General features: G+C 37.9%; 1 protein-coding gene across 2 annotated transcripts in view; it reads left to right on the top strand.

Annotated features, from left to right (window-relative positions):
• Positions 1-26,943, top strand: part of CLSTN2 (calsyntenin 2) — a gene marked incomplete at both ends in the record, with an annotated part of 315,955 nt that overhangs the window by 240,612 nt on the left and 48,400 nt on the right. For both annotated transcript variants that reach the window (XM_080622918.1, XM_080622917.1), the window contains 5 exons: positions 1,124-1,332; positions 6,386-6,535; positions 15,360-15,545; positions 20,253-20,501; positions 21,075-21,196. In XM_080622918.1, the coding sequence (XP_080479044.1) occupies positions 1,124-1,332; positions 6,386-6,535; positions 15,360-15,545; positions 20,253-20,501; positions 21,075-21,196 (916 nt within the window). The remainder of the gene's footprint in view (positions 1-1,123; positions 1,333-6,385; positions 6,536-15,359; positions 15,546-20,252; positions 20,502-21,074; positions 21,197-26,943) is intronic.

The raw sequence follows: 26,943 nt of genomic DNA, 5'->3' as shown, positions 1-26,943 counted from the left end.
ATAAGCGTAAGTGGCACAGTCCCTTTTCTTCCCTTAAATTAATGAAACTAACTCCAGACCATTTGTCATTAATGATAAATGTAACTCACATGTAGATGTGTAACTGCTGTACAAATTGTTCGTTTTGCTGAGAGCCATTTAAATCAATGATTAATAGTAATCATTCTGCCTTTTGCTCATCCAGGACACAAGACAATTAAAAATTTAATTAGCTCTATAATGCATGCTGAACTTTTTCAGGATATTTAAAACGAATGAGCATTTAGAAGGAAGCCTGCAAGATCAAATAACCATCAAGTCACAGAAGCAGATTTTGCATCATATTATTGAATTTTGTCACATTTTTCTTTTCCCATATCCATAACAAGCTTGCATTGTTCCACTTCTGGAAAATTTTGGTCTAATCCTGAGAAAATTAAATCTGGCATGTCAGGACCAGACTTTGTTATGCTTTTGATAGTGTTTTTTGTGGCAAACTGTATGCTAAGCCAGGCTGTCTGGGGTCCCAACCTTTAGTACTGGCTTTGCCATTGATCAAGAAAGTCCCTCCAGTTCTCTGTCCCTCTGTTACCTTGTCTATCAAATCATATCGCAAATTCTTTCAAATCCAAGCCTTTAGAGTTTGCTTATTAAACACTCGAGGCCTCTTATTTTTGACCTTGGAGGTTTACATGTTGTACAGTGTTTTAACTAAAGGGTTATATAATTGTAATCAGCAGGTGAGAGCCTTACTTAATGTAGAAGAATGTTCATAAACTGACAATTTTTAGGTAGTGAATTTGTAAGACTGCTGAAGTTTTCTTCCTCTTTTTTTGCTTATTAACCCATTTTACACTGGAATTATATTATTGAATTTCTGCTGGTGTCCATTTTAAGAGACAGATTTTAATAGAGAGCAACCTGAATCCATCTCTTGTGGCAATAGGTTTTTACCTGTTGCCCCATTAAGATATTAAATTGGTCAAATTAAACATGGGAATTCAATGATACCTCATTTTAGCAGATGTTTACATAGTTTTCTAGATATGTTCCATTAGTCTTTTCAAGTATTTTGAAAACAAACTCTCAGTGATGTGTCATGATAAATTATTTTCTCTTTGATGTCTTTATTTACCTATTTTAGGGCAGTGGTCCATATTCAGGTAAAGGATGTCAATGAGTTTTCACCAGCTTTCAAGGAGAGTGTGTATAAGGCCAGTTTGACAGAGGGGAAGATCTATGACAGCATACTGCAAGTAGAAGCCATAGATGAGGACTGTTCTCCACAATATAGCCAGATCTGCAATTATGAAATTGTCACAACTGATGTACCTTTTGCCATTGACAGAAATGGTGAGTATGGAGAAGGAACAATTGTAAGTGTGGGACAGATAGCAGTCATTTCTGGAGATAGTGTGATTACCTGTTGTTACTACTTGATAACCTGGCTTGAGTTGTAACTCAAGAGGGTAATCCCGTCCTTAGCTCTGAGCATGAAGGAACCTCTACACGGAGAAATCTCATCCCTTTCATATAAGATTTGGTCAGAAAATGCCACAGTAATTTACTGTGGAAATTAAACCCCCAGTTTTAGATGAGCAGTATGTTTCTCTGTCACTCAGTCCTTTCTCTTAATTGTCTCAGATCCAGTTTTCCATCCAAGTGATGACATTTCCTAATGTACCACGTGGCCTTACCTCACAGGGATTGTTCACTGGTTTAGAGCTAGTCCCTTTCTTCGGAACTTTGTGGAGCAGAGTCTAAATGTAGAAGTGACAATATTCTGGATGTGTTTATTGATTATTGAAACTTTCAGGATGTGGGTCCACAGATCTACCCATTCATGGTGCTTCCTGAAGCATATCCATTATTCTGCAGTATGGGAGAGAATATGCTTTGGAGAAGTAGTATAATTTTTAATGGTTATTGATTTTAGTTGGTTTCCTACTGTATATAATATTAAAAGAAAAATAGTAAACCATAATAAGTTTTCCACATACAGCAATTTTTGCCCTTGGTCACCCTGTCTGTCAGCTTCCTGCTTTTCCCAGTCAAGTTTTCACCAGAGAAAAGCACAGAACTTGACACTCTGTTTGGGAGAGGTGGCTGGGCTGCATTAAAAATGTGTTGAAGATCCTTCCATTCTCTGCTTGCTTCAGATAATACAAAATAGGAGCTCTGTCTTTCAGGTACTTCAGCAGTCCCATATTGGCATCACTTTGTAGATGAGAGTCCTCGTTCTTCATATTCACGTGCCAATTGTGCAAGAGTTTGGAATGGAAATTGCTGTGCTCACAGAACTTGTTTCCCCAGAAAAAAGCACCCTGTTTTGTACACCCAGCAATGCTTTGATTTATCTTTCCTAGCAAAAGCATTTAATCCACGTTGAAGGAGAATACTCTTTTGCAGTTAAATCCAATTTTTGTCCAAATTAGAAATTGAGAGCGTGCATGTGATGTGAAGGGTTAACCGATGTACAGGGGGGTTAGGGTTAAGCCACTTGCTTAACATGTTACTGCTTACTCATGCCTACTCAACAAATGCATGCTCAACACTGATAGTGCTAGCTGGAACAGGGTGGGATGACCAAGGCTATTGATAAGAGGAAGGAACAGTAACTCGGTTCCTGCTCTCTGGACCCCTAAACTGGCTGAAATCAGCTTTGCAGTTTGGACAGTGACTAAATCACCAGGGAACGTGCACAACGACTAGAGATGAAAAGTTCAAGGAAGACTCCTTATTTCATCTTGAGACCCTCACCCACGACCACCAGGAAACACTACACAAGCAAGGACCTTTTACCTCATCATAATACAAGAGGGGATAGCTCATGAATACGTATAAGTGTGTTGTGTAACCTCATGAATATGTATAAATATGAAGGAGAGCAACGGTGAGGCATGCATGCTTTTGGAGGAGTGATCCCCCATGCGTCTCAGCGCTGAATAAAGCATACCTACTTCACAACTTTAAGGAGTTGTGGAGTCTGCCCGCATATCACATGGAGCTACTGTTTTCTCTAAGCAGTGATTTTCTTGTTGGGATGTGTTATAAAAACCCTTTCCCTGTTCAGAAGTTATTCATCATTATTTCTGCAGCTCTTGCACAATGCACAGCTGAGCATCAAAAGATAACCTGTTACCATCAGTAAATTGTAAACCACTTTGGTACACTGGCTGGCAAGTACACTATATACAAGATATGAGATTCCCCGTATTGTCATAAAAGGAATTTCTCCATGTTTCTGTTTGAAACCACTATTTTTCCAGAGCTCCACATGACTTGCTCATATGGGACTGGTTACTTACACAAATTCCAGCTTGCTTCATAATTTCATACCAAATTTGTGATAGATATAATGGATAGATAATACACTGAGATGAGCACGATACAGAGTAGGCATTTCTATTGCTCATGCCTTTTCAGCTCCTTTCACACAGAGACATGTGAGTGATCATGGGTTTCCTACAGTCAGAGACATGATCAAAAGCATGGGAAATGTCAGGAATCCTTGATTATGTCTTTGTTCTCGTGTGCCTGGGAGCTGCTTTTCAGCAAAGGCAATGAGAAAATCATTGATTTAAACACGGCTTTAAAGCCTGCAGTGAATAATTGGTATATGGTTGTAATACTTGCAAGATCTTGGTCATGAATTCAATTAATATTTTTTGATCTATTTGTTCACTAAAAGGCCAGTGCTGCCACAATCAATGGTAATTGCAGTCTAATTTACAATTTTTTTAGATGATGGTAATTGCTTAAACCCAGTGGGATTACAGACAGAGGTAGAGTAGATGATTGCACTTTCATTTTGTGACAGAAATATGTTGCTTAGACATTCTCAGCTGTGAAAAGTGTTGGAACACTGACATAAACTTTCTCCAGTGCAAATCCTTTGGCATTGTGCCCATTTTTATTACCTGTAAGATGATTAAAGTAGATGTGTGAGATGCCTGGGACTGTCTGTTAATACTGTGCTAATTAGGATTTTGTTGACAGGATTTTTTTACCCATTGTGAGAAAAAAAACCAAACACCATGCTATGTTCCTGTGTTTTCTACAAGTTATGATTTTTCTCTGCTTTTCAGTAAGCTAAGTGTGAAATTTCATTGCCCAGAAAAAGTATTTACCCAGATACTTAGAATCAAATCTATATATTGCAGGAAGCCCAAAAGTAAGGTGGATGTGAGGAAAACATGCAATTATCACTCTCAGATGCTGAATTTTTTTCAACACCAACTTACGAAACTAACCACAAACACAGGCTTTTAGAAAGATGAGTATGGTATTCCATCAGCTGAATTTCTTTTGGCACATCTTTGTCTTCTAAGAAAAAAAAAACCCAAACAACTTCCTTATTGTATGTAAATCAATCCAGAGAGCATGTTTTTATGCCTTGAAAAATCATGTTACACATTGGGGACTCTGCAGACTAGCAGTCCACAGTCTACATCACCCGCTTGTGTGAGATGTAAGAGAAGAGGCACCCAGCACAGGTGCAGGAAGCAGTATTCAGTTCTGGTGCATTTCTTGTACATCTTAAGGCAGGGGGGCATGGGCGGGAACTAGACAGGCTTTAAAGTGTCTTCCAACCCAAATCATTTTGTGATTCTATGCTCTTGGTAGGTTAGGCATCTAGAGGAGGTAATATAAAGCTTCGCATTTACATTTGGCAACTTTGTCCTTTGATACGTAGTTTTTTTGTGAATAAGATCGCTTTGTGTTATGAAACCATTGCACTACTAAGTTGACTCTTGTATATGATGACCCTGACTTGGAAGATAATGAACTCTTGGTCATAAAATAGGATCATTTAAAGGCAAAGGGCGGATTTATGCTTTGCTATGCAAAGAACTGGGATTACAGGTAGAAGATAGAATGTGTTATAAGAGACTATTGCATGCAGTTTAATCTAGTTATCTTCATAGCAGAGAATCCCAACCATCAAGTCGCTTGCTGCATCAATACTGTGTAGGCTTTTGTGCAGGTAACAAAAAAATAAAGCTGGAATGCATGGATCTGCTGTAATAACAGCAAAACAACATTTTTGTGCATTTGTCAGGCAGCATGTCGTACGATCAGAGAATTCAGATACGCATACAAAAGCTGTCATGGCTCTAACCCTCTCTTATCTCTAAAATGGGGGTAACTATGTCTGTTACCCACCACTGGGAAGCACTTCACAAATAAGTCTTCAGATTGTTCATTATGAAGATGAGTTATTGACTTTGCTGTCCAGTCAATACAGCTTATATGAAGTTATATATCTTAGAAAATAGATGTGGACAGGATCTCACAAAGTCATCCTTTACAGCTCTGAGATCTGTGTAAGGAGCTATGCAAACTTCATATTGTCAGAAAAGTAATAAAACTTTGTAGTTCAGTATTTGCATGTGATATTTATTTATTTACTAAATCACAATTTCTTTCCATTATGATTTAAAAGTGCAGCTTTTTGACAAGAAGGAATTCTGATCCTTCAGTTGACTTACGGTCAGATGCAGCTCCTGGTGGTTCTTGGCAGCTGGGAATGTTGAGCTCCTATGAGCGGACTGAAGTCAAAGACCTCATCTGTTGTAAGGGTTAGGAGATTCTGTTTTATACTCCTCATACACACAGGAAGTGCGGAATTTAAGAGAGAATTGCCATAGTAAATCAGTCAAGTCTTTCCCCATTCCTGTGTCTGGTCCAAAATTAGATGAAAGGCAGCCATAAAAGAGGGAATTCTGTATCAAACTGACCCTGTATTCTGTATCAAACAACTGACCCTGAAGAAACAGGGGGGGGGGGTGTGTGTGTTTTCAGGCAAGAATTCTTATATTCCTGTTGATAGTTATCTCTTTGTGTTGTTTTCTATAGGCTTTGCCTGGCTTGTTGTGGTTTTTAATCTGTTACAGCTCTGGGTATTTCCAGGAAATTAAATTGAGTTAGTAATTTTTGCCAGTTACTACCTCAAAAATAATGTAGTTGATGTCATTATTAAAGTTGCTTTTGTGATGGGAAGAGCTATCTACATGGCAGACCTGAACATGCCTAGTGAGGTGCTTGAGAGAGAACCAAAGAAACCAGTGTATTCTGGGAAAATGTGGAAAATGAAGTTGTCCCTACTGATGGTTTACCTTTCAAGATGTAACTACTGATTAGTCTTACTTCAGAATAAGATGTTGAGCAGATGTTTTCTAATATAGACATGCCCATATTATATCCATAGCATCTTGTATTTGCCTAAGAACTTCTTTGTTTCTGTGCTGTATTTAAAGAAAATGTTTCCCATTCCCCATAACTGTCCCATGTGCTTCAAAGAGCTTTCTGGTCACAAAGGACTTTATTAACCAGGACGCGAGTGTTCTGGCCTGCATATGCTTTGCCAAGAATGAAATTATTGAATGTTACATTAAATCTGCAGGCAACATCAGAAACACCGAGAAACTGAACTATGACAACCAGCACCAGTATGAGATAAAGGTAACAGCTTTTGACTGTGGGCAAAAACATGCAACGGAAGATGTCTTAGTACGAGTTAACGTCAAACCAGTGTGCAAACCTGGCTGGCAAGGTAAGGTGTAAGAGTTTATATGTTTTGACTTTTTTTTTTTCTTCAAATCTCTTCTTTGGTGTTTTCCCTCCACCTCACAGTAAAGAAACAAGGGAATTTATTGCAGTGGTATCTAAAACTGCTGCTGTTTCTTATTCATTCCAAGCATGTTAAATAGGTGGATAACAATCCTACACTTTACATCTGCCATGTTTCTTCTTTAGTCAGAACAAAGAGCAGATTAGAAAAGAAGAGGGGAAAAAGAATTTGTAATAAGCTATCTTACACTTCAGTCTGAATATACTAAAAGGTTAAAAAAATGCTTCTGGTTTGCCTTTCTCCTACTACTCCTTTGAGTAAAACTTTTGAAGCCACCATGACAAGATGCGTTTCCCATGCGTATCAGAGTTGTTCAGATTATCTTGTTCCAGGTACACAATTGGCATTCATGTGTATGCATGCATGAGTCGAAGCATGCTCCACTGGCAGTGGGAGTGAAAAGCATTTTTTATCCTGATTATTGTCTTCATATTGAGGCATGTCAGTGGGAATTGATTTTCTAAAAAGGTTGCAAGGATCTACAGTCTACTCTGTCTAAACTTGAGAAAAACTCAGCTGGCAGTGTACTAGGAAATTAGATATGACACAAATTATAAGGAATTAAGATGAAAATGAGGGCTGGATTAGTGTCAAACCAACTGGATGTAAGCCACATTATGTGGATGTCATACAGGACTAACCTGACTTTCATAATTTTAAGTTTTAAAGAGAATGATTGAGAGAGAAAAAAATAGTTCGGCTGTAGTAATTGAAGTCAAATTTGCATACTGACATTTAGAAGGAAAAAAATGTTTTGGTTATAAAATGAGAAGCCCTAGTTTAGCAGATCTTGTAGTGAAATGTGTGCAATATCATGATTCCATTTTCACAGTCTTCACCTAGAGCAGAACCATGTTTTAAATGTTTAGGGATATACAAGTTCCCCACAGACCCAAATAGAACAGAACAAACAGAATAGTTAGGGTTGGAGAGGACCTTAAGATCATCTAGTTCCAACCTCCCTGCCATGGGCAGGGACACTTCACACTAAACCATGTCACCCAAGGCTCTGTCCAACCTGGCCTTGAACACTGCCAGGGATGGAGCATTCACAACTTCCCTGGGCAACCCATTCCAGTGCCTCACCACCCTTTCAGTAAAGAATTTCTTCCTTATATCCAATCTAAACTTCCCCTGTTTCAGTTTTAACCCGTTACCCCTTGTCCTGTCACTACAGTCCCTAATGAAGCATCGCTCCCCAGCATCCTTGCATGCCCTCTTCAGATACTGGAAGGCTGCTGTGAGGTCTCCACACAGCCTTCTCTTCTCCAGGCTGAACAGCCCCAACTTTCTTAGCCTGTCTTCATGCATATAAAAAAACCCAGTAGAACACCTATGAACCATTTTCACATTTTCTAGCTGGTCTTATTGTTCAGAACCCCGTGATGTATTTTATAAAACCAGGATAGTCTCTTTATACATTTTCAAAATATTCTGTTTCAATTTTGTGGCATAATTTCAAATAAATACTCCTGAATTAGCTTGAAATTTGTATGAAAATGGGCACAGTTGTTGATATTTTTAAGTTTCCATATAATTTCCATTTTGTATTTCATTTATTATTTTTTGGAAAGAGACCTTACTAATGGAGTGTTTATATTGCCCAGTATTGTCATACTAATTTTATAGTTCAAGCATCAGTTATAGAACAGATAGTCATTGCTGGTCCCATTAGGCAGGTACGAACACCAGGTAGCCAATAAAAGTAATAGAAACAACCTCAAATAAGGTTTGTTTTAATCTTTTGATGCTTTGTTCATCTTAGGTATTGTGAAGTGTTTATAAGGTATTTAAGTTTTTAATGAAAAGCTGGAATTCAGCTATTGTTATTTGATGCATGCAAAATTTATTCTCTTGTAGAAGTCAGAGCTGTATGTGGCTGATGGTTTGGTTAACACTAGGTGTTTAACATGGGAGGCTGCCAGCTTATTTTTGAGTGATGGTAAGAAAACAGGGAAAACAGCACATTTATAAAGTAGTGACTTTAAAAAATCCACAATGCCTAAGAAAGTTTAAAGCAGCTTATCTAAAGCATCTCAGATAAGAAAGGATACACTTTGGTATATTTCATTATGCTTGAATTTGGCTACAGTGGTATTCCTGTACCATGATCTTTAGAGAGTGATTTACTACATGGGGATAAAAAGAAAAGTGTCCTTTTGAGCCTTCAAAGACTTAAAATATGTTTTGAGAGTGCTAGAGGTCTGATCAGCTGTTCACAGTTAAACCAGAAGTCAGATTGTTCACTAAAAGGCAACTGATTTAAGACAGGAGGGAGTTATTGAGGCATAAACCAAAAAGGCTCCTCAAAACCAATTCAGCAGAATATCCCAATAAAGAACCAGAGGACTTGACCTTTTCTGAAACAAACAGGGAAGTTGAATGTGTTTCTTGGGGAGATACACATGTAGAAAAGACAGCAGTACAAAAATTAAAACTTAAATTGTCTTCTATGGCCAAAAAGGACTGCCAAATTTCATATGGCCCTTACATAAGCAGTCCTTACTAACCTCCAGTTTAAGAGAAAATTAGGGCTCTCATTAGAAAACAGAATTCCACAGCATCCAGCTTGAAGTGTTTTACCAACCTGAAAAGATTTCCTACAGTCTTTTAAGCCCATATACATACTTTACCCAATTACCTGAGTTAACAAAGTAGAAGTTACTTAAGAATTAATCTATAAAAAAATGTTCCTTAAAAATTCAGTTACCTTCCACTTAGTGTTTGCTTGGAAATAGTTTTGAAATAAATGTCTGTTATTTACCTAATAGATTATTAAAATATTTAATAGGATTGGTTAATGTATCAAAGATACTGCATGTTATTTATATTTCAAGGCATGTAGTGCTCACTAAGATGACCTAGGGCTTTGCTACCACCAAAAGGCACATTCTTACCACCTCTTTAATGTTGGATAGTCATTCAGAGGCCACATACAGGTCAGATCAGCTCGCTTTTCCTTCTGAAATTCAATCTTTCTTTTGTTCAGAGAAGGGCAGAACCTTCTCTTTTTAGAAGCCAAGTGATCTTAGATCACTTCTGAGTCAACATACTTTATAGATACTATTTGCAGTAGATACTGAGTAATTTTAGAATTGCGTTCATGTGATTTTCTAGTAAAATCCAATTACAGAGGAAAACCAAACCTATTGGGTTTTGAGCTGTCAGTGCTTTTATCAAGGAGCAATGTGATTATTAAAGCAATTGGTTATTTGGAGGAAGGTGGTCACGTGCAGAATTCCTAGTCTTCAGGAACCATTTTAAAGGCACAGATATCTTCTGCAATAAACAAAAATCAATGTCTATTCATACCTAACAGTTTAAAATGCAGTGCTTGTCTGAGTTATAAGATATTTACCCATATTTTTAAAAATTAAATGTATTGCAAAGCAGGGAGCCCTTACACCAGGTTAGTCTTGGAGCTGCTGTGTATGCATTAGCCATACATCCTTAAAACAAGGCAGTCATAACAAAATGCTTACATTAAGCTATTAACTTGAATGAGACCATTTTAGTAGAATACTCACTCTTTAAATACCCATTTCAGACATTTGAAAGTCAGTTGAACTTCTGAGTACTTGTGATTGTTGAGTTTAAAGTTTACCTAAGTTTGTACTTGTTTTTCTGTGTTTGTTTCAGCAGTATTTTAAATGTTGACTACCAGACATACCTAGAGAAAACAGTCTGATTTCAGTCTGATTTGTAAAATATGCCCTCCTTTCCTCAGCAAATCCTGAGTATGCACTAGAGCTATATACATCTTTCCGGAATACTTCGGGTGTTTCCACATGTTACTTTTACCATAGCCTCTTACTGGAAACACAGTGCTTTATATATTCCAAACCTACCTTTCTTTTGCCTGGCTATATCAACCTGGTGGCTCATGGACATGCTGTTACTGGTCTTACTGGAATCAGCTCTTTTTCCATGTGTCATTTTCCAGTGATGACTCAGCAGTTTGCCAAAGTTCCTGAGCATGAACTGGCACTTTGTGTCATTACTACGAAGGAGTATTTCTGTAACGCCCATTCTCAAGGTCATCTTATTATGTGCTTGGGGTACTCTCACCCACTTTCTCTATTGACTTCCAGCGTAGAATCGCCTTCCAATTTTGCCACCAGCAGAAGTAATTAACACAATCCCAGGTTTGTGGCAAGACCATTAATGGAACTATCAAGTAACAATCCCAAGGCAGATTCACAGGGATCTTTACTAGTTATTTCCCCATGTACCATGAACTTTTCAGAGTAACCCACTATTGCCCTTTCTTTAGGCAGATCTGTGTATATGTTGTAAGTTAAATACTACATTAATTTTAGACCTATTGAACTGATTTGTTATTTCCATATAGCTCTGTAGATAGTCAGCCCTTTGTTCAACATCTACAACTATGAAAAGGTCTTTCCGTTTTTCAGTTTTCAGTGCAAGATCTTCATGAGCTTCACTGGGGCAATTATCATTTCCTTGAGGGTACTTATCTCTGAGTTGTAGCTGTTAGTTGGTGTTTCCATTCATATTTCCTCTGCTCAAAAGTTAAATCACTGTGGTATATGCAGTTAGGTTTGAAGTTTTCCATAGGATTTTTTTTGTTCTCTGCGTGTAAAAACTTACGCATATTCTCACACCATGTGCTTAAAAGTTGCAGACTTTCCATGCAAGATTTTATATCCTCAGTTCAGTTGATTTCAGGAACTAGTCCATGTAGTGTTTCACAGCCTCTCTTTTGGAATTTGGAAAGCTCTTTGCATACTCCTCAGTAGAGAAATCGCTTGGAGTACCAGGATCCAAACGCTAGTCACAGCCCTTGTTCTTCAAGATAACTAGGCAGCTGCCTCTTCCCGTAACATCTTTCTGTTGTAGCTTGTCCTTCTGAAGGCATTAGAAGTCTAACCACATCTAAACCTGGTGTCAGGGAGCAGCAAGAGCAGGGCTACTCTGTAAAGGAAAGGAAGCCAGCAGTCAGTTGTAATAACAGAGCTGGCAGAGCCTTCGTCAGCAAGATTAAACCCCTGCCTCAACTGAGGTCAGCAGGGCAGACCCAGAGATGGGGGCCAGGTTAAACCAAGAGCCCAGATCCTCAGGCATGTTCCTAGGGAGGAGGCAGGTCTCAGGAAGTCAATCAGGGATAAGAGTTAGGATCAAGTCACTGGGCAGGTCCATAGTGATGGGCTGGGCTGTCAAGCCAGAGAGCTTCTCCATGGGCTCACTTTTAGATAAAAGGACCCTATGGCCAGTGCTGTGACTGAGCAAGACCAACACCCCTACAGCATTATAGGTCAGGCCATGACTGAAGTCCTGGGCTTGAGCTTAAATAGGGCTCCAGGATGCCCCAGATGAGGCTTATGGAGGCTCACTAGGACTTCTGCTGGTCCACCTGGGGCTCTGACACCCAGTTTGCTGCAGGAAATACCTATTATTCTTCATAAATATTAGTAAAATACCTGCTATTATTCAAATGCAATCTCATAACAAATAATAGCTTAACTGATGCTGCTGTAGCCTATTTTTTAGATCTTTATATGTTTATCTTGCATAATTAAGCACCATTAGGCCTTGGGGTTTTGTCATTTGATGGAATATTCAGTTGTCACCAATTCACGCACGACTCCTCTTATGTTCTGGTTCACTAACTGCTGCAACGGCAGACTTTAACATTGCTCTCATGCAGCAGCCCAAATTTCTGTCTCTTTCTGTTGTTTATTAAACTCAGCATGCTGCAGAAAGGAATGGTGTTTATGGATGTTTCTTTATTGCTTGTGAGATCTGCATTCAAATCTCTCCACAAACCATGGTGCCTTAGCAGGGCTTGGGAAGTTCGTTTGAGTCTTCTCTTCGCTATGGAGAAACTTTAACTGGGTTGGACTTCCTGATTATCATTTGCTTAACAAAACATCGTATTTAACATGCCTAAATATGTTTGTGGTATCAGATTTAGGAGTCCTCTAATTTTTACGTTACACACTTGTAGATTAGCTGTCAAACCTAGAAATGTTTGTGGTTTTGATTTTTTAATGTTGCTATAGGGCTAGCAGTGCTGAATGCAAAGCTGTCTTTTCTCCCTTAAAAAGAACTGAACTTTAAAGATAATTTTAAAGATTATTTTGCAGTGTTGGTTAAGAACATTCATATTTAATGTGTACATATATATGTGCACATATATATGTGTGTGCATACATATATTATATGCTTGCATAGGTTAATTTAAAAATAGGAGGAAATAGAATTTAATAAAAAATGTCCTAAATTGTACTTATGCGTGTTACTTGTGGCATTTTTGTCTGTTACTAAACACACACAAGAAGCATGATACTGGCTGCTACTTAAATCTTTGCTTAATTTCCTTCCTAGCACAGTACGTGTTGGCTGGCAGTGGTAGGAGCTGTGGCAACCATTGCAAAGCTGCATACCTGGCTCCCAAGGCAAAAAGCATTTTCTTTCTGTCAGTGGTGACGGCTTAACCCTTCAAAAGTTAGCAAATTGTTTATAGAAAATAATATTCTGGGCAGCACACAGTGACATTGATGGATTCTGGAAGTAGCATTCTGCTGATGCTTGCTAGCTAATTTGTGGAGTTAACTGGGGGACATCCTACCAAACACAGTCCTTTGTAAAATGGCCGATTTCACGAATGGGAAACTGCTTAGATAACCTGAACAGACCTGCTTGTTCTGAGTAGTTCAGGATCTTCACAGAACCACAAGTGTTTAAGAAAGGGCCAGTCATATGTGCGCTACCAGTCTGTCTTTTAACTTTCCAAGGAATAGCAGATGATCCGTTTTAACATTAACAATATACTTTAATAATGTTAACTCAGTTTTGTTTAGCCGCAATCTCCCTGAAGAAGGAATATTCAGAATTCTTTGCAAGGTCTGTGGCAAGGCTGAGATTTCCTTTCTTACAAGTGAAAAATGGCCTTTTTCAGAAGTTTTGGCGAGAGTTAACCAGGAAACAGGGGAGCAGAGCACATGAGGTGGTTGCATTGTGTGTCTTGGGGATTTGGTTTTTTTCCCCAAATAGGAAATTAAAATAATTTCAAGTGGGTTTGGGTTGGTTTGGTTTTAGGTCAGCACAATTTGAGTCCAGAAATACAGAGAGAGAATGCTGCCAAAGAAAAAATGTTACAGAGCTGTTACCCTATGCCTGTTTCACTGAGAAGGCCTTAATCTTTTCTTCAAAGTAGAAATTCAAATATCAAAGAACCAAAGTGTGTAGTTTTTGGAAATGTCTTACTGCCATTGATGTTTCACATGTGGAGAATGCCTTTTGTACAGCAGATATTTATTGAGGTAGCTGCAGCATCTGATAGTCAGGCAACATGTGCACTTTTCAGTACATTCATGGTGTTGAAAGAAAACTGCAGTTTTGTGAAGACAGTGCGCTGCTCTTCCAAGTATCAGTGTACAGTGTCTAGAGCTGCCAGGCTCCTGTTTTGAAGATACAGAGAGTTTTAGAAATCATGATAAGAAGTGTCTCTTTGGGCAGAACTACAGAGACATTTATGATCTTGTTTGAAATGCTTTGTGTATACTGGTATTTTTATTCTAGATTGTTTCAGTTTTCAAAGTAATAGAACAGTGTTCAATAAAAAAATACTCCAGCAAAGCTGTCAAGTGTGTAAAGTAAAAAAAAAAAAAGGGCAGAATAACCTTTAGCCAAGTATCCAGCTGGCATAGATAGGACAAGGGGGAATGGCTTTAAACTGACAGATGGGAGGTTTAGATTAGACATTAGGAAGAAGCTCTTCCCTGTGAGGGTGCTGAGGCGCTGGCACAGGGTGCCCAGAGAAGCTGTGGCTGCCCCATCCCTGGCAGTGTTCAAGGCCAGATTGGATGGGGCTTGGAGCAACCTGCTCTAGTGGAAGGTGTCCCTGCCCCTAGCAGGAGTTGGAAATGGATGAGCTTTAAGGTCCCTTCCAATCCAAACCAGTCTGGGATTCTATGATTTATGAATCCTCATCTATTGATTCTTTGAAAATATGAACTGTAAAGATAGCTGAAATACATGTTTTTAAGTAATGCTGCTTGTTTTGCTTTTTTCTGAAGCAGGTTTCAAACACCGTAATTAATTGGATTTAAAATTGAAATGCTTCAGTTGAGAAGCATAGTGGTATGTATGGCTTGTCCAGGTGGCTGCCTGAGGCAGGTGATTATTGAAGTGTTATGGGCTGTGAGACATCTGCATAAGCAAAACCACAGATGAGTCAGTTCTGGCTGAAAGTGTGAGTAGTCCTTTCAGCTGTAACTTTCTGTCATTAATACTTCACAATGTTAGTAAGACATTTGAGGACAAATGGCACTGCAGATGCGTTATATTAGCTTTTGGTCATGGTCCAGTGAGACTGATGTATATAGCATGGTCTTTGGAGATATTTGTTCTGTGTCACAAAACTATGAAATCTGACCAAATTCAGTGCAGCAGCCAGCCTCATCCCTTGTAGTCTGTCAGGGACGTGGACACTGGAGATCCAGACTGTTGCCAATTAGCACTTCTTGTCAGGATATGCATGTACTCCATGCCTGTGTGACCCTAGCAGCAGTACTATTACTTTTAATTGAGCCTGACACCCTTTTACAAAGAAGGGCAAAATCCAGGTTTTTTAGGACGGTAATTTACTGATGCCAGGTTCAGAACTTTAGTCTTAGACAGTGACCTTTGAGAACAATCTGTCCTTTAAAACTGTGTAACTCCCTTCCCTTTTTTAATCACTCTTGGGTCTTTTTGTTGTTTTGTTGTTTTTTTTTTCCAGACTGGAACAAACGGATTGAATACAAGCCTAGTTCTGGCAGCAAACCCTTGTTTCCCAGCATTCATCTAGAAACCTGTGATGGACCAGTGTCCTCAATACACACCACCATTGAATTGCAGACTAACTACATTGGAAAGGGCTGTGATCGTGAAACGTACTCAGAAAAATCTCTGCAGAAACTGTGCGGTATGGACATGGCTTTCAGTTGATATAATAATAATGTTGTGGCAGATAAATAGATATGTCATAAATAAACTGCTTCCTTGTGATCAATAAGCATGCAATATGTGGGTTTAGTGCAGCTGTTCATTTTGGATTGTGGCAATGAAGATGAAGGGAGGGGTGAAATTATGACCGGTGCTCCATTTTTTCTCAATTTTTCACTGTTTTTCATGCCTTTTCCGTGTTTTGCTTCAGTTTTTAACTCTCCTGTTCCTGTCCCCTTCTCTTCCTCCATTTTTCTCTTTCCTCATTCCACCTCTTTGTTACTTTTTTTTTCCCTTTGCTTATAATAGTCGTGTGATGTGTAGAGAAATTTCAGATATAGATTTGCCATCATAGAAAGACCATAGGATTTAATGAGAATTGAATCTCATGTTTCAGTCTTCCTGACTCAGCTTTCTCTTCCGCTGCTGAGTACTGTGTCAAAGCAAACAAGTAAAGGAACATCTGGGGCTATCATTTAGGCAAAAATACTTAAGAAACGTGAATTTGAGAAAAGAGAGATCTCGGTGGAGAAAGGTTTCCTGATTATTTTCTACCCTTTTCCTGCTTTTTGATAACTTGGTCTAAAAGATACAAATTAATTTTGACAGGTAGATGAAATACTTGAGGATGCTGATACGATTTTGTGACTTAAAGATCATGTGTGCAGCAGAGCAGTGGGCACATGTGAAGCCATTCATCTTGTGCCTTTTGAGATCTCCTGTCTCTCCTTTCCTAAAATCTTGTCATCTTAGAGTCCTTATCTGAAGCCCTGATGGTTTGGAACATTGATTCTCATCTCCTCCAAAATGTCTCTTTACCTTGATCATCCTGTCTGAGCTACAGTAGCAAATGTTCAGTTCTTCTTTTGCCTTTAAATGCATGGATTTTTATCTGGGGTACTTAGGTGTATGGCTTGCATTTGCTTTGATAACCACACAACCATATTGTAGATACGTTAGGATCAATGCACTAATCTCTAAGAAAGAATTTTGTAAATTAACATTTTCAGCCAATGTTACTAAATTGTTAAAAACAGAGAGCCAATTCCCAGGGAAAAATAGTTTGCAGTTACTATTGCCAATTACCTGTGGAGATTGGGAAAGTGAGGTAATGGTGAGTGGCAGGAGTAGCTGCCTAATAGAATTGGAATATTTTCAACTTTAAAATTGCTTAGTTAAGATGACAGAGACAATTGTCATTTTAATCCTGTCTTTAGCCAGCTGACTGAGATCCTAGAGAAGGAGGAGAATGCCCATCTGCCAGCAGTATTCATCTTTATCATGTCAAGGCTGGGGCTTGATTTCATAAAATACTAGCATTTTAATAAAATAAGTATGTTAATAGGTGAAGTCATGTATTTTGCCTCCTGTAAGAACCTGTATTGGCAGCAAAAGGAACATTGCTTTGTGCCTGATACAGACTTGAACTGCAAATAGCACAATCATTTAGAGCAGATCACTATGTGCAAGATCAAAACCACCAAACGATTACATTGACATAAAACTCTAATAACAACTATATCTGACAATATTATAATTTGAAGTGTAGGGATGAAAGTAGGTACCTTCTGCTGGTATAAAATTCCTTAGTTGAGGAAGATTGTGCAAAATCTGAGGGGTTCACTTTGTAGAGTGTGGCTTGACTACCTTACCTGCTGACACTTCACTAATAAAAAAGGCTATTTCAAGTCTTTCTCTGTTTCTCCTGAATAAACTAGTTTTTTCCCAATACTAGCCCGATCTTAATTCATCGTCTACACTCTGTTTTAGGCCTAAGCTGGTGAAAAGCAGAAGGATCAAAAACATTTTAGGATGTCTGTCAATGCCATTGTGGAAGTTGCACGTAGCCTTTAAGCAGATGGACAGATGTACTGTCTAATGTTATTGCTGAGCTTCCAGTTTTTACTCAGCACATCTGTGAAGGAACAGGATGTAAAGCACCTGAGAGAATAGATAGAATGTAAAAAGAACATTTAAATGGGGGGGAATTCTCACTGCTGAAAGAGTATTTTTTTGTACATGGTTTTCATATCTTCATAGAGAAAAGCAGGTAGGATAGAACCTCGTAATAGGAATTTGATAAACAAGTTGTAAATGACAGTGAACTTTACATCAGACGTGGATTTGGACTGGCTTACACTTTGGTGTTTAGTATTTATTGCCATCCTTAATGCAGAGAGAACTCTTAGGAAAAAAAGTTATTTCTGGAAATCAGTTTTCTCCCAGAAATCACCTTATTGTATCTAATGGTTGAATGAAAAAAGATCTTTGAAAAGGAAGAAAAAAACTGTGACGCATTTTTTCTCTACCAATAAAGCTGCAATTGCAGAGAGAATAGAACTAAGGGATCACAGATGAGTATTCATTTATGCTATATAAAATGCAAGATGGTCTCTCTGTAAATAAGGACCCAGCTTATAAATCCTGTGCTCATTTCTTCATTTATCTGTTGGAGCCGTAGACAATTCAGATGCCAAGGACAGTGCATTAAAATTAATTTTTACAGGCTGATAGCAGACGAGAAACTGAAATATGGAAACACTGAGTATCAGTTTTAAGGCTGTGCTTACAGCTATGAGGGTAGTTCCTGGTCTCTCTCCTTTACCCATGTTTGTGTAGCTTTGTAGGACATTCAGAGGAAGTTCTTGATCTGATTGAAAAGTACTAATTTGGGTTCAGCTTTATTTGGATGGTTAGCTTACAGCTGAGCCAACAGTCTGGTCCAGTTAAGCAAGCAGCATCAGTATGTGCTTATCCTGGCACAAAGTGTGCAGCACAAACAGGAAAGGTGGAGAGAAGAGCTTGGGATGCTGGTTGAATTTATTAGGATTGAAACTGTGGTTTCTTCCAGCTAAATCTCTCCAGCACATAATCCAGTGTTTGTTCTCAGGGCAGGATACATGCAAGTTCCAAAGTAACCCATAAATCTCAAAAAAAGTATGAGCAGATAAAGGATAACCTGTTGAGCTTGGTACTCATTACCCAAATGCTTTTACACAAGCTTGACCTTAAGTTGAGAACATAAGGTAGTTAAGCATCTTGTTGAATCAGAGTTTAAGCAGCAATATGAGACTTCCATTTTGGAGTTTTCCCACAGGCTTATTCTAGTGGGAAAATAAATCTTCCCAAATTTTTATGCCCAGAGTACATAGAATGAGGGCGGGATGAAGCTTCTTCATTGAGCCCATAGTTTACCTAATATAAGCATGTGCCCATTTAAAAGCATATTTCCTTTGATATACACCATGGTGCGAGCAGTTTCTGTTCCTTGTAAGTTTAAAAAATGGCCATAAAATCAACACAAAATAATTTTTTAATGGGTTGAATTTAAAAAAAAAAAACCAGTAAGTTTATCCCAAATGGTACCATCTGGATAAACTGAGTTTGATGTATTCCTGTTCATAACATCTGTGTATTAAGCAATGCAGCGTGGTGTATTATCCAGAATGGCAATTTATGTAATATACTTTGTGCTCGGATTCTAAACATACAGGTGTTAGGCTTGCTATTACTGTCCCTTCAAAATAACCTCATTTTACAGTAATAAATTTTTGAGAATTGTCTTAAGAAATTAAGTTAATGATAGAAATGTCATCTTAACTGTAATACTTTTAAAAAAATCCATAGAATACAGTTCCACACATTCTGGTCTTAAAATTCTGCACTCCTGCAGAGCATTGGGATCTTGTTTCTCTTCTTGGATGCTGAAGGAGGGCAAGATACCTTACTGGTTGCGGTTTGTTCTCTATATTTTCAATTGACGAAGCATCAACAAGAATACAAGGGGGGTTTGGTGCTTTGGGAAGCATACTTTCTGGTAAATGCTATCTGTCACAAGCTAAGTAAAGGCACTGGGTAGCTCATTAAGTATTTTTAAAAGTGTCTAGCAATTGTTAAGCTGTAAGAAAAGGCAGAGCTGTAAAGAATTGTGTTGTTCTATCAGAGCTTGGCACCGCAGTGTTTCCATTTCTGGGTGTTGGGGATTTTTTGCCTCAATTAACTCTAACAAAAAGTACCATGTAGCTGGAGACCACGTTGTTAATGGTTTACTTTTGGGATGCAGGGGGGCTAATCTGAATTTTGAGTACCGCTTGAAGTTACACATGAAGTTACAACCCTCATGTATTTGCCAGAAGCCAGCGTTAAAGTGCTATTATCTGTTTTAGGGTGAATACTCTGTATGTATTGACATACATACCACCATTATTGTGAATATCCATGGCTGTCTACTGGACATTATGTGACTTGTTCTGCATTTATCCCCACTGTACTGTATTTTGCAACAGTCATCCCCACAGACCATGTATCTGCATCCTGTCAGGGAGAGAAGATGTAAAGCTTCCCAGGTGGATTTAGAGAATTTAGGTTTAGTCTTAGCAATTCTTGAAACAACTGAAGAAATGTCCTTAATGAATTTTAGAAAATAATGAGAAGTTTCAAGAAAGAAAATGTTAAAGTATCTTGGATAGTTTTCTGTGCAATACGTTTAGTCTAAAGAACTTTTTACTGGCTTATTGTGGTCAGTATTCTACAATGTGTGAGGGGTATAACAGCGAAGCTAGTAGGACCATTGGAGTAGTAAAAATAACCTGAAGAGTGTGAATCAGAACCCTAGCCAATATTAAATTTATCTTCACTGCTTTTTCATTAGTCTCTCATCATGTTATTCATTATATATCATTTGCAGGAGCTTCCTCAGGTGCCATTGACCTATTACCATCTCCCAGTGCAACAACTAACTGGACAGCTGGGCTTCTCATGGATAATAATGACATGATTTTTAAATTTGATGGAAAGCAAGGAGCCAAAATCCCAGATGGAATAGTCCCGAAGAATTTAACTGATCAATTCACCATTACTCTGTGGATGAAACATGGACCTAGTCCAGGATTAAGAGCTGAGAAAGAGACTATTCTCTGCAACTCTGACAAGACAGGTCAGTCTGTGTATTGAAAAATTGTTAGGCAAAGGCCATAATGAAGATTGTGGATTGTTACCATTGCTCATTTAATTTGGTCTGAAAAAAAGTTACTGAAATCAGTTGGTGCCACTGGAAGCATTGCTGACTTGATAGCTTATTGAGGGGACTGATACCTACCCAGGTTTCAAGCTCTGGTTCTCTTCTTGGGTAATCTCTGTGAACACATTTATAGGTTTGATAGGAATAGTGGATAAAATAATTAAATTGTGTTTAATTTTATTATTTAGATTCAGAAAACCAGTTCTAATTCTGCATTGAAATTTGTTAGATGAAATATTGATTTGAATTTTGTTAGTTTTAATACAGTGCTTCCATAAGCAAAACTAATACAGTGTAATTGAGGAAGATGCTTACAATGTGTGGCTTCCCTGAGAATGATCCATGATATTGAGAAAAGTCGATTCTTTGGGGTTTTTTTATTTGGTTGGGGTTTTTCTCTCAGGTGCATATTGCTTTCAGACACATTCACCTAAACAAAAGTGTTTGTGGTAATTCAGATCACCAGCTTATCACCATCTTATGTTTCAGAGATGAACCGGCATCACTATGCCCTGTATGTGCACAACTGCCGATTGGTGTTCCTGTTGCGCAAAGACTTTGATCAGGCTGACACCTTCCGTCCTGCGGAGTTCCACTGGAAACTGGATCAGGTACCTGTGGTTTTCTCTTTTCTGTATCCATCCTTCTCTTCACCCCCTTTAGAAATGACAGAGAACAACACAAATGCTAGCATAACTGCTTGGGGAAATCGGAAGTCTATTGCAATTACGTGGCAACTTGTAAGTGTTGTGACTCTAATTGGGATCCACATAAAAAGAGAGAAGGAAGAAGACTTGGTTGAGTCATTTTATACAGTAGCTTTTTTAATGAAGTCATTTAAAAAGTAAGTAGAAGTTTATATCCTTTGGCAATAGAGACACAACATTGCATATAGCTCCCTAAAAGTTCTTCATTTATCATTAAAAAAAAATCTACTTTATCAGCACAGTGGAAGAGATGGAAACCTTTTCAATAAAGAGTATGCTGACACACACAAAGGCATTTGGAATATATTGTAAATCTAATCTGCAGACTTTTACTTTCATGTGCTGTGCTGTATGTAATTTCTTCCTATTATGAACTGTATATTTCAAGGAAATTATTATTAAAGAGATAAGAGTTGCCTTTCATAGATTTATTAATTCTAAGCAGGATAAAGATCGTTTGGATGAAAGAAGACAGACATCAGCAAAGTAGTATTTTCTCAAAGCAAGCTGCTTCATACCTTTGAGTTCACACTATAGTATTAAAGACATAGCTATAGGAATGGTTACTTTCCTAATTCACCTTCAAAATGGATATAAAAAGATCATCTTTGTCATGATTATCAGATGAATGTGGTAAGAAATTATGTGATGATCATAGCACTTGCTTTTAATTTCCATTAACCAGTTTGGAATCAGTTTCTGCTGTCCTTGATCTGAAATCTTGCAGTGTCTAGAAAGGGGTAAATTTACATTAAACACTATCGAAGATTCTGTCACCTCGGTTAATGGTGTTCTGAGTGCTGAAGATGGGTTTGTATTTCTAACGTCTATAATAAGCATCCAAATTAATGATAATACAAATTTTATGTAAACTATTTTGAATGCAGTCAACTTCTATATCCCTGCAATGAGAAAGGACCAATGTCCTCTCCAAAAATGAAATTTGTGTGTAACTCCTGTAACTTAGCCCTGACAAAATACTGGAAAATACACAGTCAAAGATAATTTTCCATTGACAGGGGCTGTATCTGATTGTGTGAAAGAACTTTTTCATCTCTGCTGCCATCTACAATTACTTTATTTTTACCAAATTTCTTCACATCATTTTCATACTTTTCAAAAAATTAAAAAGAAGAAATATTTTTTCTTACTTATTTAAAAAAAAGAAAGACACATCCTGAACTATTATTTTTTCATACCAAGCATACTGTGTATGATTAGTCTTGCACTGGCTTTTGATTTGCATCCATGTTATTGGTCAGCAACATACGCTCTTTCTATTTCTGCTCTGACAGTATTATTTCCTTGCAGAAGTGCTGCTTATCTCAGAAGTCTACTTCTCGGTGGTCTGTTGATTTGGGAAATACATTGTGTATGAAGGTTTATTGTTTCAAAACAACATGTTAAGTGTGTGTATCTAACTAGTTAAGTACAAGTGGTGTTCATTCTCTGACAAGGGATAAAGAATACCTTAAACAAGTCTACAGATTCTGTCTGAACTTAAAAAACCTAGGGGAGTTTCACCAGCGGGCAACTTCCCACATCTTCAGCTGATATTTAAGTAGAATCCCAGATACCTGGTAACAGGAACTCACTCATTGTTCATGATATAAATCCTAGAGAAAGACAAAGATTTCAGCTAGGGATGACTGAATAAGTCCTTGGAGGTATTTTAAGATTCAGTTGATTGTACTCTGATTTATGTTTCTGGAGAGAAGTTATTTTGTCAAAGCCATCTCAGCAAGAGCATATACTAAGTGTAGTCCAGAGTAGTGCTTGACAAATTAACTGGTTTTGATTCTGTTGTTTGGGTCTAAACTGTGTATTTCATTGTCTGCAATTAATCATTTGTATAACCTAAAATATGCTCCCAAATTATAGCACTTCAGCAAAGTTGAGCTGCAGCTGGGCACTGAAAAGAGAACCTTCCTGACTACTGTGGAAACCTGCGTGATGGAAACTAGAGATAGGAAAGATGGTTTAGGTCGTATCATTAATTTCCCTTCATTCAGATACTGTCAGTTGATTTTCACAGTATATTTTCAACTGCTCTTTCTAGATGATAAAGAATGTAAGATTAAAGTATAATAAGTTTTGTTGTGTGTTGTGTGACCAGACTTCCATGATGACTGATTGTCATAGTGATACTGTTATAATTTTTGTCATGAAGGGACCCGGTAAAAATGACTTCCTTACCTTCTCTCGAATGCTCCATCTGGCCTATATGGTAGAGTAAGTTAAGAGAAAGTGAAAATTAAACATATGTGAATAATGGGCTGGTAAGAAACTTGCAAAACTACAAATTACTCCAGATCTCAGTATGAAAAGAAGCTAGAGCTAGATTTTCACCACCAGATGAAGTGCTGTAGATGTGCGATTGGTTTTTTAAGAATGATCAGGATGTACAGCCTCCTCTTCCGCACAGGAAATAATGATTGTGGAGTGGGGTCTGGTAGGGGACTGAGCTTTCTGAGCTCCATACAGTGCAAAAGTACCCTTGGACACTTGGGAGTTGGTGACCTTCTTAATACACATTGTGATCACATTTCCCTTCAGCCTTCTCAAAGTCCTTGACGTGTGTACACCAGGACTGCATCTGAGGTCAGTTTATCATGAGATTATGTATACTAGAAATGGAGTTCTGTTGAAATGAGTGGGAAAATGTTCATTAATTTTAACAAGGGCAGAACTTCACCCTAGAGATGTAAAATAGGTGGTGTTGTGCAGGAAAAACCTCTGGATCCTCATTTCTGCTGGAAGTTATTGCATATTCCCTATTTCTGGCTAATATAGTAAGAACTCAGTCCTCAATTTGTGTAACTGTTGTTTTCTATAGCCTCCACAGAACCAAATCAGAATAATAGTTTGAATAGGAATCAGTGTAGTCAAGCCTTTGATGACAGTGGAAAACATAACATTTAATAGGACGATGCACAGTGTATTTCACAGTCGCTTCATCATGGATATTGCATTTCTCATACTAATACTAGGGATAGTCAAGCCAAGAGATTTCTTTCCCCTAAATTAGCAGAATAACACTTTTTTAAGTGGGAGAATGGATCTTAGCCAGGGATGAACGTTTTGGTTTTTTAACATACTTGTTTTTATTCACAGTGGGAGATTATTTTCTGTTTTATACCCATGTTATCATGTAAAAGTAGTCTTCCAGTCCAGAGGCAAAATTGGTACCGATCCCACTAAAAAACAGGAAATGCACTTGAATGATCCGGAGTCATTCTAAGTCAGCAAAAAATAGATAAGCATGCAGAAAGTTATTGGTTCTTTTCTGAGATGAATTGCTTTGAATAATCCAAAACAAGCCTGCAGTGCTTTTTGTTGTGGAAAAGCCCCAAACAATAACTTCCATAATAGGAAGTAGAGAAAGAGGCTTAGGTAAATCTGAATATGATGCATCCTATCTCAGAGTGTGCACATGGATGCTGCAGGATCAAGGCAAGGCCCCCCATTTTCGTTTGACCACTTCACTGACCACACACAATAGGGTTTTCTGCCTGCAGAAAGCAGTCTTGTCCAGGAAGTCCTTTCCTTCCCATTTACTGTTTAAAATAAGCTACTGTTCATGATAGACCAGAAACTGACTTTTGGAGAAATGCGTATTATATGGTAACGGGCAAAATGAAAGGGATAAGGTATCTGGAGCTTTTCTTAGTTAAATTAGCTTTTTCCATTTAATTACAGTGTCTATCAATGAAAGCGTTCTTATGTGCTGGATTTTTAGACATTGGTTGGTTGTGTGAACCTAGTTTTTGAGAAGACAAATATATTATGAAAGCCTCAGGTGGCCTTCTTCTTGAGAGGCTCAGAGGGGAAGAAAATGAGTGAATATTTATGGAAAGTCTCAGGGTTAAGGGTTCATGGAGGGAGATAGGGTGGTGCAAGCTTCCATCATCTCTGTGCGCTGAATTTCACATCTGGATAAAGACCTCATCAGGCTTGGCAAATCACATAGTTTCCAACATGATGCCCTATTGAAAGTTAATCTTTTTTTATGATGGAGTTCAGTTGTTCATTTTTACTCAAAGCTCAAAAATAGTTTCTTAACACTCTTCATCACTTAATTTACAAATTGATATGCAGACCTCCACTGCTTTATGCATTCATCTTTAATAAAATCACAGAAAGCAGTAAGTTAGGTGTTTTCCCACAGAGCCAGGAAGTGATAAATGATAAATGAATCATGCTAATCCTGCAAGAGAGATGAAATAATTCCAGGATTTAAAAAGTTTTTGGCAGCATCCACAGCACCCCACGTCTTACATTATAGCCCTGTCTATTCTGACACAGTTTATTTACCCGTTTCCATCTTTAAATGCTATTTTGACAAATTTTTATTCAACATCCTGCTTCAAAACAACTTTTGCAAGCACAAGGATGAGTCAGCAGTGCTGATAAATTCTTAGATTCCATTGAAAGAAGCTTATTTAATATATAGATTTTATATATTAAACATAAACAGATTTTATATATTAAACATAAAAATTTTTTATATATATATTTTAATGCAACTGCAATATTACCACTGATTACAAAATCCTGACAGACAGATCACAGTGGCTGACAAGAACTTGCTTTGTGATACAGAAGATGCCTTTGGGCCAGTTCTGAAGTATTCCCTAAAAAGTAGGCCTGGGCTTGTGCATTTCTGGTTTCTGTAGTTCAGCCCGGTGGGAAATGCAGTGACTGCTCTGTGCTTCTGTAGAACTTCAGTGACCATGAAATAATGAGAAGTATTATGCTCTTAAAGCATACTATGGGAAGACCCCCAAATCAGTTCGGTTTCATACAAGAGACTATCTTGATATGGAGTTATTAAGACACATAAGCTGGAGTGAAGTGTCTGCTAACTTGCTTTGTTTATACGGTACTCTTGAAAATCTAGAAATATAAAGCCTGGCACAGAAATTCCCAATCAAACTACATATGCAAATGTGTATTGTCACATTTATTTTCTTATTTATTGGCTAATTTTAATATTTGTATTTTACACTGTCCCTGATTTACCAGTTATACCACCAGAGTCTGTACAAAACATGCATAAACTGTTCTGAAAACATTGCTGCAGAGCAGGATCTGTTAATTGGGTGAGATTGCAGGTTAGGAGATAAATAGTATGTGTTATAAATAAATACAAATTCATTTATCTGTGCACATGAGCTGTTTATTGCAGCCTTGGAGCCATGGTTTCTGGATGCCCACAGTTCAGAAACTAACTACGGTGTTATTTTTCCATTGATTTACTTTCCACATCTGGATAGTCTCTTGTCAGTAGCGAAGCCTAGAAATGCGTATGTATAAGCATGTGATGAACAATTAAGTAAAAATGCAAAACTGAGCAGCTTTTTTGTTACACAGTTACGAAACAAACAGGGTGCTGTGTAGCTGTAGTTACTGAACTTGTTTGTTTGCTTGATGCCATTTAGCAAGAAGAGAGGTGGATTATAATAGAATTATTTTGTCATGACCAAACTACGGATCTAATTTACTGAGACAGACTGAAGTTACAGCATGACAGCACAAAGGCATGCTGCAGCTACAGTACATAATTAGGGCTTTCAGATGCTTTATCTGTCAGTATGATTAAGGAATTTCATTATTTAAAGCTGTAATTAAGCCATCCATGTTCTTGAAAC

The sequence above is a fragment of the Psittacula echo genome (assembly GCF_963264785.1).
Source record: "Psittacula echo genome assembly, chromosome: 7".
In the NCBI taxonomy this organism is placed as follows: Eukaryota; Metazoa; Chordata; class Aves; order Psittaciformes; family Psittacidae; genus Psittacula; species Psittacula echo.
The sequence above is the reverse complement of the archived record's forward strand: the minus strand, read 5'-3'. Positions and strand labels throughout refer to the sequence as shown.